Source organism: Babylonia areolata, chromosome 26 (genome assembly GCF_041734735.1).
Source record: "Babylonia areolata isolate BAREFJ2019XMU chromosome 26, ASM4173473v1, whole genome shotgun sequence".
Classification (NCBI taxonomy): Eukaryota; Metazoa; Mollusca; class Gastropoda; order Neogastropoda; family Buccinidae; genus Babylonia; species Babylonia areolata.
The window spans coordinates 32,142,150-32,157,608 of NC_134901.1; the positions used below are offsets into that span (position 1 = coordinate 32,142,150).

Here is a 15,459-nt window from a genome sequence, read left to right on the forward strand (position 1 = left end):
AAAGTCATAATTATTGTACTTGGGCTTGCTCTGTGAGAAATGTTTTGTATAAATTTGGATTTCGTGTTGTTTGGGAGGCTCAGTCAGTTGGTAATGTCAGAATGTTTATGATTGAATTTAAGCAGCGTCTGGTTGATTGCTTTACTCAAGACTGGCATTCAGCTCTCCAGTCTCACGCTTTTTATGATGTGTATTCAGCTTACCACCAGTCCTTGTCACTTAAACCTTACTTAAACAATGTCAAATGTATGAATATGCGCTGTTTTTTTTCGCGGTTTAGAATTGGCATGTCCAACTTGCGCTCACACTTTTTGCAGTTTAACTATGATGGGCAAAGTAGGAATTGTCCTTTTTGTGATGACACTCCGGAAACCGAAATGCATTTTCTTTTGGTCTGCCCTAAGTACTGTTCCCTGCGTTCTCAGTTTATTCCTGCTAAATTTCACAACATTCAAGTGCATTTAAGATGTCCATGTTGTTATCTTGTGCGAGTGAGAGATTGAGTGTCAGTATATGCAAGTTTGTATTCAAGGCGTTTTCATTATGAGCAAATGCTGTAGAATCGTTATCGATGCCCATGTAGTTCAATGATTGTCCTAATATTCGTTTCCGTGTATTAATTCTGTTTGTCCTTGTGAACTCTGTTGTTATGGATCTGTGGTCTGACAATTAAAATATTTCGACTTCGACTTCGACACACACACACACACTCACAAGAACAAACACACATACACACTCACGCGCGCGCGCACACACCCACACACACACACGCACACGCACACACACACATATATATATATATAGATGTCCCTCCCTCACAGACACACTCACACACAGACACTCAAACACACACACGCTGACATTAGATATCAACTGCACTAAAAACAAAACTGCATAAGCATTAAGGTATTTCTTATTTTCTAGCGTAGAATTCTGTTCGGACATACTAACATGCCTACACACTTACACACGCGTACCAGAGCATTGTACCCTCACAAACACACGCACGCACGCACGCACGCACAGACACACACATACGCGCGCGCGCGCGCCCATTAAAAAAACACAACAAAAAAAACCCCAGAAAGAATGCCATCACATCTAAGACCAAAACTACATAAAATGCACAATGCATTAAAACAGGACTACAAAAATACCAGTACAAAGATACTTGTTAACAGGCATACCTTGGTTTAACCGTTCCGCCCAGAACAAAAATGCTTACGGAAAAGGTAAGTTTTCAGATCTGACTTAAAGGAATGTAAATCAGAGGCATTTCTAAGAGCACACTTGGGGAACCCGAGCTCTGAAAGACCTATTTCCAGGGCATTTAAGATTAGTCCTTGGAACTTTAAGCAGCTTGTCAGAACTGGATCTTAATCTTCTGTGCGGTTCCTATGTTTCCAATACAGAGGAAGAGACTTGTCAAAATGTTTGAAGGCGAGTGTTGCTAACTTATAATGAATGCGGGACTCAATCGGAAGCCTGTGTAACCGATTCAGCAGAGGTGTAACATGATCAGATTTCTTTTTGGCGAGAACCAGTCGTGCAGCATTGTTCTGAATTTTCTGTAATCTGTTGGCGGAGGAAGATGGTAAACCTGCAAGAGTGGAATTGCAATAATCCAGTCTGGACAGGACAAAAGAGGAAACCAACTGAGCCATATTTTCCTCTGTTATGTAGGGTCTGACTGCGGCTAGCCTTCGGAGATGAAAATTACATGAACGGCACAAGAATGAAATTTGGTCGTTCATAGTCAAGGTTTGATCGAGAGATACACCCAGGTATTTGGCTGATGTTTGAAATGCTACTGAAGCAGGGCCAAACGTAACTGGGTCCTTTTCTGCTGCCTTAAGACGTGTTAGGTCTCCAACGGCTAAGAGTTCAGTTTTGTCTTCATTGAGCTTTAGCTTGTTTTTGACCATACATCAGCTACACAAGCTTCCAATTCAGTAATGACTGTTATAAAATCAGATGGTGGAGCGGCTTTTTGTAATTCTGTGTCGCCTGCGTATTTATGGTAACCAAACGAGTGCCCTTTGAAGATGTCAGACAAAGGCTGAGTGTACAAAGTGAACAAGATAGGCCCTAACGTTCACCACAGGTTTTTGTATTGACACGAGGAAGTTTCAAAAGGTAACAGTCAGAAGAAGAGCGGAGATTTCATGAGGGAGTGTAAACACAGCATGATATGGTCAGAAAGATATGTAGGTCCTGTGGAGTGGAAAGCAGAATAGCAGAGACACGCAACTTTGTATTTAATTCTTGCTTCAGTTGGGAGCCAATGTAGAGTGTGGAGGTGGGGAGAGATGTGATCAGTACGTGGGACTCTGAGAGTTAGACGGGCAGCATTGTTTTGAAGTTTTTGAATTCGCTGAAGAAGATTATGTGGACAGCCTATGAGAAGAGAATTACAGTAGTCGATTCGTGACAGCACAAAAGCAGAAATAAGAAGTTTCAGTGTGTATTTGTGTGTGTTCATGTGTGTGTGTGTGGGTGTATGTGCGTGTGGGTGGGTGTGGATGTGGGTGTCTGTGCAATCGAAATACATAAAGAAGAGATTTTTTGGTAGATCGCCATAGCTAAATTGTATCGAAAATATTTTAACGGAAACCGGATTTGACTGTACTGGGGATTCGAGTCACAAAATATCTATGTCGTTTTATTTACTTATTTTTTGTCTTTTATTTTTTCTTTCTTTCTTTTTTTTTCCTTTTTTTTTGACAGGATTTACATATTGATAATATTCGAAAATGGTGATGTGCTTTGAAAATAACTCATGGCTTTTTTTATTTTATGAAAATTCATTATAGAATTAGAACCGAACCTTTAATTAAAACTAATGATGGAAAAGAACGATGCACGATGGTTACATCTGATTCTTATTAACAATTTCACGGTGTAGCAGTTACAAGTAACCATTTGAAGCCAGTAGATACTTGGTGTCCCACTTGGATTACGTATTTGTCGTAACTACGAATTGAATGTGTGATTGGAGATAAAATTTATTCCTTTATAGAATATCGCAAATTTGCAGATCTCCAAAATCTGTTAAAATCTTCTGCAGTTTGTTGAAAGGAGGGATGTGAGTATGTTTGAAAGTGGGGAAATTATCAAAATGAAAAAAGAAAGTTATAAAATCATGATGGTTTATTATTTCATTTGTTTTTCATCACCTATTTGCTTGATTTTATTGCTGCTTGATTTATATTTAATTCCAAAAGGTCTGTTTTGTTATGGATGGAGGAGGTTGTGACTTCATATGCACAGTACCCCCAACAATGGTCACAGGAGTTATATACTTCTTGTAGTTTACATTCTCGTTACAATTCACTATGATAACTAATGCTAATTCAATACATTTTGTGGTCATCTTTACTTTTGTTTTTGGTTTAGATATATGAGTTATGTAATGAACGCTTTTTTGCTTTTGTTGTTGGTGATAATATTATTTTCAGTTTACGGCGAAAACTAGATGTGAAAGAAGTGCACTCGCTTGTTTACCCAACTCCATCGTATATGAAGTTGTAATGTCCTTCCATCTCACTCCTTTTCCATTTGAACTATAAAATGTGAAAGTACTGGCTTTCTATGTCCCTGTCTCTGTCTCTGTCTCTGTCACACACACACACACACACACACACTCATCTACTCTCGGAAATAATCCCATTTACTGGGATTGCCAGCCACACTTCTCAGTCACCACCCCCTTCTCTCCTCGTCACTGTACCCACCCCACTCCTTTTCAACCCAGCCCACCACTACTTCCCTCACGCACAGGTGACTAAGTGTTGGGCAGGTTGAGAATCGACTCAGCGGCGATGACTGATGGCATGCGGGCACGCAACTCGACTCCGAGAGTAACAGGACCTACGGATGACGACATACGCCCTTCAGTGGTGGAGAGAGAGAGAGAGAGAGAGAGCGGTCGAACCAATACAATAACTTGTGTCGGAGGGGCGAGCGCTTGTTGCAGTCGGGAACAGCGGCCAGTTGTGTGAACGGGATTTGTGGACAATCGCCTGCTGCAAGTCTTTTTCCTATGCCCTTTTCAAGCAGCCTCACCTCGGTTCTCTCACCTGCATAGCTGTACCCCCTAATCCCTCTGTTCACTGCTGCTTGGTCCAAGCAAGGCCCGTTCCATTATTGCGCGCCAATCTGCTGGTGTTTGGGCTTGGCGAAGAGAGCGAGAGTGCGCGCGCCCTGCACTATAAGTGTGGTTGTCCGCCACAGGGGCTGACACATTGTGCAACACCAACACTGACGGTGACTTGCGACTCCACGCGCACCAGCAAGTGCTGAAAGACAAAGAGTTTGTTGGGACTTTGTATATATACAGACAGTTCTCCACGGCATTAAAAACTGTTCATCTGACGACAAAAAATTGAAATTGTAGGCAACATACATAATTAATAGCAAGTCAAAAGGGTGGCAAAAGTGAGTTTTTAATAACTGCATATTCAAAGAAATCGGAAGTGCCCAGCACTGTCCCAGCAGGATGTGCAGCAGCAGCAGTGTATGGTGTAGCAGGATGTGGCAGTGCCGGGTGATGCAACATGTGGCGTCTGTTGTGTGTCTGCTGTTCCTCACACTCTGCATCCACCCGATCCACGCCGCCCGTTCTGTGCGCCGGCTGTGTAAGGTAAGTTGAAGGCTTGTTTGGATTCTTTAGAAACTCGTTCGTTTATCTATTTGTTGTCTGTTCATCTAAGATGATGATATTAGACTGAAAATATATGATTTTATTATTATTATTTGGATTATTATCATTCCTATTATAATGATGATTGTTAGTATTATATAGAAATCGACATTTCTGTATATTCGAATGAAAAGGGGGGCGGTTGAGGTAGAGGGGCAGGGGGGGGGGGGGGGGGGCAAGTGGGAGGGGACTAAGAAAGGAAGAGAGACAGAGAATAGAATGTGGAAAAGATAAAGTACAAAATCTGAAATGGAGAGGGTGAGTGTCAGTGATTGGAGAGAGAAAAAACATAATATTGGAAGGGTGTGTGTGAGAGGCTGGACAGGGAAAGCGGGATTAGGACAAAAAATTATCAATAATCAAAATATTGTATGCACTACTTCTATAGATTATTATTTGAAAAGAGGTTCATGTGGGGACCTACAATAAACAACCAACTGGACTATTTAACACATAACTAGCTAACTTTAATAAAGAACAGTTTGAAATATATAACTTTTTCCAAAAAATGTTAACATTTGAAACTGGTAACACGTGTTCCGTAATTTCTGGAGGCAAAAAAAGGTTTCATTACTAAACGTTCTCTACCGTTAAACGTCCCTTGCAAATGCATTCAATATTTTCACAATATTTTGTGTATGGGGCATTTAGTAATAACCTAAATGCCATGCTCTTAACAGCCCTGCCAGTTCTTTTAGCATTTAATAAGGCAGAAGTGGTAACTTCTAAAGACAGAAAGGAATTTTGCATATTTCTTTCAACAATATTACACATTTCAGATGATGATAAACGATGAGGAAGTTCAATTGCATTTAAAGCGTTTTTAGCTCCAAACTTTGCAAGATGATCTGCACGTTCATTAGAGAAAAGCCCAAAGTGTGAGGGAATCCAGCACATTTCAATATTAGTTCCTCTCATTTGAATACAGTGAATCAAAAAATCTTACTTAAAAAATGATGTTATAATTAATGTTCGTACAACCTGATTTGATAGACTGCAGAAGTGATTTTTAATCGACACAAAATAAAACATTACTCAAGTTTAGGGGCAGATCAATTAAATATGTTAATGCCATAAGGATGGCGATTAATTCAGCTGTAAAAATTGAGAAGCCCCTTCCAATGTGATATGACTTTTCAATTTTCAAAGCAGGAACTGCATATCCAGAACCAGCAAACTGATTTTCAAGAACAGGACCGTCTGTATATATTTTTAAGTGGTGGGGGTATGTTTCAGACAAGTGTGATTTGACTTGAGAAGCTAGTATATTGGGATTTTCATCTTTCTTAAAGTCACAATATTGAATGTCAAAAGCTGCCCCCGTTAATTCCCACAATGGAACTGGTGAAGTTCTCATAATCGGAACATTTTGTGGATCAACATTTGATTGATTAATAGTATCTGACACGTATGTAGAAATAATTTCTAGATTTCTGTTCTGTTTCGCTCGTTTCGAAAAAAAGTTTGTCAGACCGTATATTAATCTCAGTTTTGACAAAATTTTCTGTAGCATTTGCTCTAATTACATATTTTGCCGATGCTAGCTTTCTTAATTCATTACGAGGTAGTATTCCTGCAGCTCTATACGACTGCAATGTGTTCGTATGAAACAGAACACTTAGCGCCAACTTTATGGCTTTGCTATCTAGGCTTTGCATTTTATTAAGGAAAGCACTCGGAGCAGAGAAAAATACCTCCTGTCCATAAGTCAATCTAGATCTTACCAGTGCAGTAGCGAGATGAATAAGTGTTTTTGAATCTTGACCCCAAGGCTGTTTACTGATGATTTTAAGAAAATTTAAGCTTTTCATTGCTTTTGATCTCATGTTTTCTAGATGTTTCTTCCAGTTTAGCTTTGGAGTAAAATAAACACCAAGGAATTTTACATTAGATTTGTAGAAGAGTTATCTTCCATCATGATGAAAAGTTAGTAATTTTGGCGGGGCAGCACCATTATTAAAAAGTATCATGTGTGTCTTTTCAGTTGAAAACTGTAATCCATTATCTTTCATATAAATGTTTAATTTATCAAGTTCTGATTGATATAAATTGTTAATGTGATTGATATAACGCAGGCCCGTTTTCTTTCGCAAAGTTACGTTCATCCAAACTGCTATATCATCAGCGTATTGGACGAGATATATAGATTTAGATAAATATTTTGGCAAATCATTTAACATTATATGTTGAACAGAAGAGGGGAATTTTCAGAACCTTGCGGAATACCCATGTTAACTGATCTTGAAGACGACAATGATTGCCCATCTTTAGTGATGATGCTTCTTTCTGTCATAAGAGATTTTATATACCTGTATACATTGCCACTTAGCCCAATGTTCTGTAGCTTAAACAGTAGTCTGGCATGCCAAATGCGGTCATAAGCTTTTTGTACATCAAAGAACGTGACCAAAACACTCTTTTTCTGTGAAAACTGTTGTTTTATGTTTGTTGTTAGTTTTACTAGGTGATCTAAAGTAGATCTGCCCTGTCTGAATCTGGCCCGTGCAATCGGAATAATTCTATTTTTATCACAATAATATGTTAGCCTCATCAATATAATTTTCTCCAAGATTTTTCCAATGTGCGATGTTAGGGATATGGGTCTATAACTCGATGTGTCTGATCGTGGTTTAGCTGATTTAAGTATGGGGATAATTATAGCTTTTTCCATATACCAGGTGTTTTACCTGTTTCCCAACATTTCGCATAAAGTGTATGAAGAAGCTTGCACCATTCTTTAGGAAGATGACTGATCATGGTGTACGAAATACCATCATAACCTACAGCTACTTTTTTTGTTTCCAAATAACGCAATTGCATCTTCAACTTCTTTAGAAGTGAGTGGAGCATTTATAAATATGTCATTATTAGGAGCTGGTTCCTTATATTGTTCATTTGATTCACTATTAATTCTGATAGCCAGCTGTTCGGGTCTTATTCCATCATCATTGCATGTTTTGGCAAACATGTCTGCAAAAGTTTCTGCTTTTTCTAAAGAGGTAGGGAAACATTTCCCATTAACTTTTATAGGATATTCTTGAAAAGATATCCCATTTTTCATATCCTTAATTTTCTCCCATACCTTCTTTGTATCTTTGTAATCTGAAACTTCTTGAATATAATAATTAGACCAATATTGTCTTTTTGACTTGAGCAACACTCTGTTGCAGTGATTTTTGACTTTCCTCATTTCTTCATGGGATTGCTCCACCCGGTCCTTTAGTCTTTGCTTGTCAATCTCCGTGTTCTTATCTTCTTCTTTTTTTTTTTATAAATTCCTTACTTTCCTTTAACCATTGTTTAAAAGTCTTCTTTTTAAGTTCAACAGCCTGTGCACACGCTTGATTCCACCAAATATTACCACTATGCTTTCCTTTTCTGGCCGGTGTTCTTTTTGGAATTGATGGTTCAGCTGCTTCAATGATTGTTTTTGTAATTTTTTCATAAAATATATCAACGTCTAAATCCTCAATTTTATCTAAGTTTTGGCTTGAAAGAAAGAATTGATATTTTCCCCTACCGGCCTCAATCAAACTCTTGATCAATTAAGATGCATTAACTGTCGTTCCTTTAAATAAAACTAAAACACACAAGATGCTTTTGCTGCTTAGATCCCTTGCTTCAGCCTGTTTACAGGTGTGAGACTAAAAGTGTACAACCACCGCCCCCCTCTAACCCCCCCCCCCCTCCTCCCCCCAGTTCTCTCTGCATACCTTAACGGAGCTTTTAACATGGCTTGAAGTTCTGTGCCTTTAACTTACTGATCAGAGCTGAAGTTACTGTTCTTGTTTGTTTCTCAGTAAATGGGGCAAGTGCTTTCATATATCCTTTTATGTCAGCAGCTGATCGATATCTACGCACGAAAGTGATTTTAGACTCAGTCACCGAAAACAACCAGATTGATATAAAGGCACTTTGCGTAATATAAACATTAAATTATAAACGCCAAAAGAAGATCGACGACACCTGGGTAAACGACGGGTCGATCTTGAGGAGAAACGAGATTCCGTGTGACCACCAAACGTTCAGTGCGGCAGTTTGGTTCCGAGTAGATCACTGATACTGATTTGAACCAGAAAAGAGCAAATTGTCATCTTTGGCCATTAGGATCTTTTATTTATCTTCTTCATCTTCATTATCTATCTTCACATAAATTCAGTAGGTATAACTGACTGGAGCAGATCAATTAAGTGACAGAGGAAAGAAAAAAGGGCGGGGAGTAGGGGTGTGCGTGTGTGGGGGGGTGGGGTGGGGTGGGGGTGGGGGTGGGGGAGTTAAGGGAACGCATGCGTGTGTGTGTGTAACATAGGCACTACGTTCGTGAGCACATACATATGCAGTCATCAATACAGATTTTATCAAATACTTGCTCATAGCCAGTGTCATATGATGTGTAGTGTGTCTATTATCATGAGTATAGCCTGTGCCTGGCATCGTCATTGAGACAGTTACATGTATTATCACGATTCATTTGCAGACAAAACAAGGCGCGCGCGTGCGTATTGAACAGCGTAACTTATATCTGCGATGAAATATATGAGTGGAAATCGTGATTCGTTATTTTATGAAAATTACTTTTGGTGTGTGTGTGTGTGTGTGTGTGTGTGTGTGTGTGTATTTAATGTACTCATATGCTTGCATGCTATAATAATTATGTATTGTCGCGTATGTATATATACTAATACTTGTTACGATATGCAATATGTGACGCATCAATGGAAAAAGAGAAGAATGTGGAGGAGAGTAGCGGTTGTGTGCCTGCCCTCAAATGTAATACACCACGTAAGGATAGAAAGGAGTAAGAAAAAACAAACAAAAAAAACAGACAAACAACAACAACCCCCCCAAAAAAACCCAAAAACAAACAACCCCCCAAAAAAACAACAACAAAAAACAACATAAAAATAAAAAGTAACGCAGCTGAGAGAGGATTAGAATGTGAAGTCCAGTCCTGATATTGACATAATGTCGATACGCTTTTTCCGCCAAAATGTTTTGGTCAATACATGCTGATATAACCTGTTCATTGATTGACCCATGTGTGTGGACAAATCTCTTTGATTAGTTCACTGGTTAACTAATTCACATGTCAGTCGCAAGCTTATATGCGGAATTGGAGCGTAGGTACTGGCATGTGTATATGCTGTGCTCGTGCATGCTGTTACGGACGGCATTTATGATGTTGTTAGAAAGATAGACAGATACTGAAAGCTGTGTGTGTGTGTGTGTGTGTATTTCTGTGCGTGATCTAAGTTATTCTCTCCCTTTTTCATCCACAATCTTACATCCCACCACCACAAACACTCCGTAAACAAAACAACTGACCAGGACACTGGAAACTGAAGAGCAAAGACCAATGACATATATAGAAACCGTTCCACAAGTAACAATCACAAATCCTCAATAAGGTAAATCCAATATGTTAATTTAGCAATTTACATTAAGTTGATATTTTCACTCTCTTTCATACAGTCCCACAGTCTCTCTCTTTTTTTCACGTCCCTACACAGTCTCGAAGAAAGAGGAACTCAATTCTTGAAAATAATCTGGATCCCCTTCAGTTAATCTTGGAGCTCAAAGTTTCATTGTCGACACAAAACGATTTGTCATCAACTCCTGCTTCCAGCCGCAGAGTTCATTATAACTCCAGTTTGTCATTCATAAATATCTCGTCGACGATTTTTTGTTGTTTTTTGTTTTTGTTTTTTTGTTGATGTTTTTTGTTCCAAGATTCATCACACTTCGGCAGTCTCTACTCCGACAGTCTCTGATCTATATTTCACAATAATATGACTCTCTGATTCATCATAATTCAGAACTTGTCGATTTACTCATTCAGCTTCTTCTTGTTTAATCATTTCAATTCGCATTTGCCTACCGTACGGCGTCATCTCACATATACATGTCGGACCACCCGTCTCCACCCCGGACTGCCTTCATCAACAACAAAGAGGGCAACACAGAATCATAGAAATATTCGGCTATAGGCTAGAAGCCTTTTGCCCTCGTAACAGTGTCCATTTATGTGCTTTGGATCACTATATTGTGAACTGTTCCGACGTTTAATCAGGCATAGTGTATACTACATTTATTTCTGACTCAATCAAGATTTAAATCGATGGAAAATACATGGTCCTTAAAAGTTTTGTGAATTTGGTTTTTGAAATCATTTACTGATGATGCAATGATGGTGTCAGAGGAAAGGTTATTCCACAGATGAATGATATGGTTAGTAAAAAAAAATAAAAATGTGGAGGTTATTCCACAGATTAATGATTCGATAAGAACACTGTCTCTTTGTTCAAATACCTATATTCAAACAATGACCACGGTTCTGCAATCAAAGAAAAGAAAAGAGAACTGAGAAACTGACTAATTGATGTGCACATATTGTCCAGTTAAACGAAATAATCATTATAATGATGCCATGCATTGAAAGGAAAAAGAAGAACCGAGAAACCGACTTATTGATGTGCACGTATTATCCAGTTAAACGTGAAAAACAATCATCCAGTCAAATACGAAAGAATAATCATAAGGATGCCATGTATCGAAAGGAGCTTAATATCCTATACAACTAATACTACGATTAAATCACGGAATAGAACTCACAGATAAATAAAGATGAATGATCGTTTAGAACTACCATATTGACGTTACGTAGCAACCAGTTTCAAGGAGTAGCTTCCCTTGGCTAAACTGTCTATTTACAAAAAGAAACAAAAATGAACCATAATCCGTTATCTCCCCCCAAGTCTGAAAGACTGAAAAAGAAGGGATGAATGTTAAATGTTAGAAAGAAAACGGTCTTAAGTGGTAATATAGTCATCCAGCCATTTGGGTGCATGAACAGGGCGGCTGGAGCGTCTGGGTTGCTTGGTGGGACTCTTCGGCTGGGCTCCCGATGATGTGGTAGGGTTGTCAACGTACCGTTCGCCGGTCTGTCGAGCCCCTGGAATGGCCCTGTGCCGTCGTCCGATCTCGGGCACAGTGGTGTGTTGCCCACTGCGACTCTGGATAGCGCGGGCAGGAGTATCTGGGGCGACTTGGCGCATGTCTGGCATGGTGGGTGTTGGGCTCATGGCGTCCTGGAAGGGGGCACGAGCGGGTGTATGTGGGGATTTGGTGAGATTGGTGTGTATCGGAGGTGAAGTCGCATCACCTGGAGTCCCATGGGTTGTTGGCAGCAGAGTGGCGGGACTAGGTGCAGTGGATGGAATGAGTACAGGTGATGGACTAGGCTCAGGGGGCGCAGAGGACGGGGGCATGTCCATTGTGATGGTTTGTGTGGGAGGAGGGAGGATGACAGGACAGTATTTCCTCAGAAATTTGCGGTTGCGCAGGGTGACTCTTCCTGAGCCATCTACTTTCACAACGTATTGATCAAATTGGCGGACCTCTATCACTGTCCCAGTCTTGTCCCATTTCAGTGGGTGAGGTCCGACTTGATTCTGGATGCGGACGTAGTCTCCGACGCGGAGGGGTGGTAGTCGTTTTGTCCGTTCGGACCATCGCTCCCAGTTGCGCATGTGACGGTTGCGGAGGGCAGACTCCCATGCCTCTAGAGTGTCGCGCCATGTGCAGTGGGGCCGATAATTTCCTGGGGGGATGGGGATGAAGTCCCTGATTGGGTGGCCGAAGATGCACATGGCGGGGGACAGTTTGGTATCACGGTCAGGAGTGTTTCTGTACTGCAGCATGGCCCTCTGAAAAGCATCCGTGTCAAGGTCACCATTGGGGGTGGTGTTGTTGATTATCAGTCGCTTGATGGTTTTGACGCCCACTTCCGCTCGGCAGTTGCTATGTGGGAAGGCAACTGATGACAGGCGATGATGAACGCCCCAGTTTTTGAGGAATTGTCGAGTTTCGTTGGAGGTGAACTCTGGCCCTCCATCTGATGCCAGCTCCTCAGCGATTCCGTAGGTTACGAACGTTTGGCGTAGACATGTCACAAGCCCAGTTCCGCCAGCGTGTGATCGTTCGACGATCGGCCAGTTGGAGTATCGGTCGACGATGACTACGTAGTTGGCTCCCTTGTAGTGAAAGAAGTCGGCACAGATGTATTGGAAGGGGTACTCCGGGGTAGAAAGCGGTGTAGGTGGGGCACTGGGGTTCGAGGGCGCAATGCGGTTGCAATGAGTGCAGTTGGTTCTGACGGCAGTGATGTCAGCTGTGATTCCCGGCCAGAATACCGATGCCTCGGCCCGTGAGTTCATGGAGGTCACCCCTTGATGTGCAGCATGTAGCGCGGAGAGAACTTCGGGGCGAAGTGATGGTGGGATGACCACTCGTTCCTTGTACAGTATTACGCCGTCAAGGGTGAAGAGGTCTTTGCGGAATGGGAAGAATCCTTCCAGCGATGGGGGAAGGTCTTGACGGTTGTCTGGGAAGCCATCATCGATGATTGACAACAGCAGGAACATGTTTTCATCGCTGGATGTGTCATGTCGCACGCGGTCCCAGGTCACAGCTTGGATGGGAGCGGAGTGCAGTGGGAAGGCTGAGAACGAGGCGACTGATTCCGTTGATGGGGCTGGGGATCGTATGCCCTCAAGTGAGTCTGGAAAGAGGCATGTGGAGGAGTGAAGTGAGGCTACGTCATCACTGAGGGGCATTTTCACAGGATCTCCAGTCAGGTGTCGAGATACAGTGTCGGCTGCACGATGTTTTATGCCAGGGATGTGCACCATGTGGAACCTGTATTGCAGAGTTTTTTCTTTCAGGTTCCGGAGTTGTGGGTTGGGAATGTCTTCAAGTGACCGGTCTCCAAACAGTTTCAAGAGGGGTTTGTGGTCGACAGCGACTGTCAGGTCCTCACATCCAAGGACAAAGTGCCTGGCTTTGTTAAGAGCGTCCGTGACGGCTAATGCTTCTCCCTCTACAGGTGCATAGCGTGACTCCGCTGCGTGGGTGAAGCGGCTTCCAACAAGGGTGACCGTCCATCCTGTCTGGCAGCAGAATGGGTCTTTGGTAGGGCATGTGCAGTGTTTTTGGAGCAGCCAGAATCCGATGCCTGTTTTCGACCAATCAGTGGCAAGGCATGTTGGTCGTTGCGCATCGAAGATCTGGACACCTTTCTCAATTTCTGCAATGATGACGTTTTTAGACTCTTCGAACACAGAGTTCATGTGTTCAGTCCATGCGAAGGGTGTGCCTGGCTTTAGCAGCTCGCGGAATGGGAGCATTTTGTCGGCCATGCTGAACGCGTATGAGACCTGATTGACGAGTCCAAACCATGATCGAATGTCAGTGATGTTGGATGGTGTTGGGAAGTCGCGGATGGCCTGAGAGTGTTTCTTGCTTGGGCGAACCCTGTCAGGAGTAATTTCGAATCCAGCGAATTCGACCGTGTCGCTGCCGAAGACGAACTTCTCTGGATTGAGTGTGATTCCATGGCGACCACAAGTGTCGAGCCATTGGACCGTCTGATGGAAGCTCTCTTCCAGGGTATCTGCCCAGAGTAGGGCATCGTCGATGCACTTCGTTTTGTTGGGGATGTCGGCGACGATTTCGTCGTATCGCCGGGTGTATCCATCGCCCGACGCAATGTAGCCTTGGGGGGTCGTTTTGTAGCGGTATCTGCCCCAGGGTGTGATAAAGGTTGTAAGGTGGCGGTCCTCCGCGCGGATGGGGACACTGTGATAGCCGTTCCATGCATCGAGGACGGTCTTCTTCTTGCCGTGTGGGACGGACCTTGCCTGATGGAAAGGGGAGGGGGTATGGTGTGTCTCCCTTTTCGCATGGGCGTTGAGGGCTTGAAAGTCGACCGTCCGCCGTGGTTTCCCATTTTTCTTTGCGCAGATCACCATGCGGTGGCACCATGTGACGGGTTCACCTACGGGCACGGGCTCGAGGACGCCCAGACGGACGTCTTGATCAAGGCCCGCCTTTACCTCTTGTTGCCAATGAAGTGGGACGGGTATGGGTGTGTGGTGGGCCACGGGTTTCGCTGTAGGGTCGATCATCAGCTCGAGTGGGGGACCTTCCATGAGGGGAAGGGGCTGGTGGTTACACGTATTGAACGTGCTGGACTTATAGTAGTCCAGGAGGTACTGTTGCAATTTCCCCCTGTTTTCGTCCGTCGCAGGGAATGGTAGGCGTTGAGGTGGGGGTGGTGGGTGTTGGCGACGCGGGCAGTCACATGGGTTGGTTGGGCTTGTCTCAGGGCGGCTGACTTCATGTTGCAGTGTAGTGTCGCAGTGGTCCGCTGTCTTACCGATCTTGGGGAAATCTTTGGGGATGATGTGAAGGTCCACGCAAGCCCCTCTGCTGAGGAAGAATTTCTCAGAACAGTCGGTAATGTACACCATCTGCCTTGTTTCAAAGACTCTGCCGTTCGTGTCTTTCGCAGTGATGTGTAGCATAGTGGCACCAAGGATGTTGATGTCCTTATTGTCGGCGGCATGCATCTGCATCGTGACAGGGATCAGGTCAGATTGTGTGAGGCCCAGTCTGTACAATACAATGATGCCAGCGAGGCAGCTCTGGCACCCTGTGTCTGCCATGGCGGGTTGGGTGATGGACTTCGATGGGGTTCCTAGGGTGAATCCCAGTGCCCTGTAGTCCTTATGTGAGGCCCGGATCGAGAGGTTGACGAAGGGCTGAGGTTGTGAACTTTTCTTCATCCACGTCTCCGACATGTTGTCAAAGAGGTGGTGGTCGACAGAGATGGATCTGCCAGCTTTACCACGGAGAGATGAGGTCATCGTACATAGCGTGTCAAAGACAGCTCCTTCGCAGTCCTCTGTCACGGGGTG

General features: G+C 42.9%; 1 protein-coding gene across 2 annotated transcripts in view; it reads left to right on the forward strand.

Moving 5' to 3' along the window:
• Positions 1–3,939: 3,939 nt before the first annotated feature.
• The window catches only part of LOC143300515 (laminin subunit alpha-2-like), a 95,045-nt gene continuing 83,525 nt past the window's right edge, over positions 3,940–15,459 (forward strand). For both annotated transcript variants that reach the window (XM_076614248.1, XM_076614249.1), the window contains exon 1: positions 3,940–4,642. In XM_076614248.1, the coding sequence (XP_076470363.1) occupies positions 4,499–4,642 (144 nt within the window). In that variant the 5' untranslated portion in view covers positions 3,940–4,498. The remainder of the gene's footprint in view (positions 4,643–15,459) is intronic.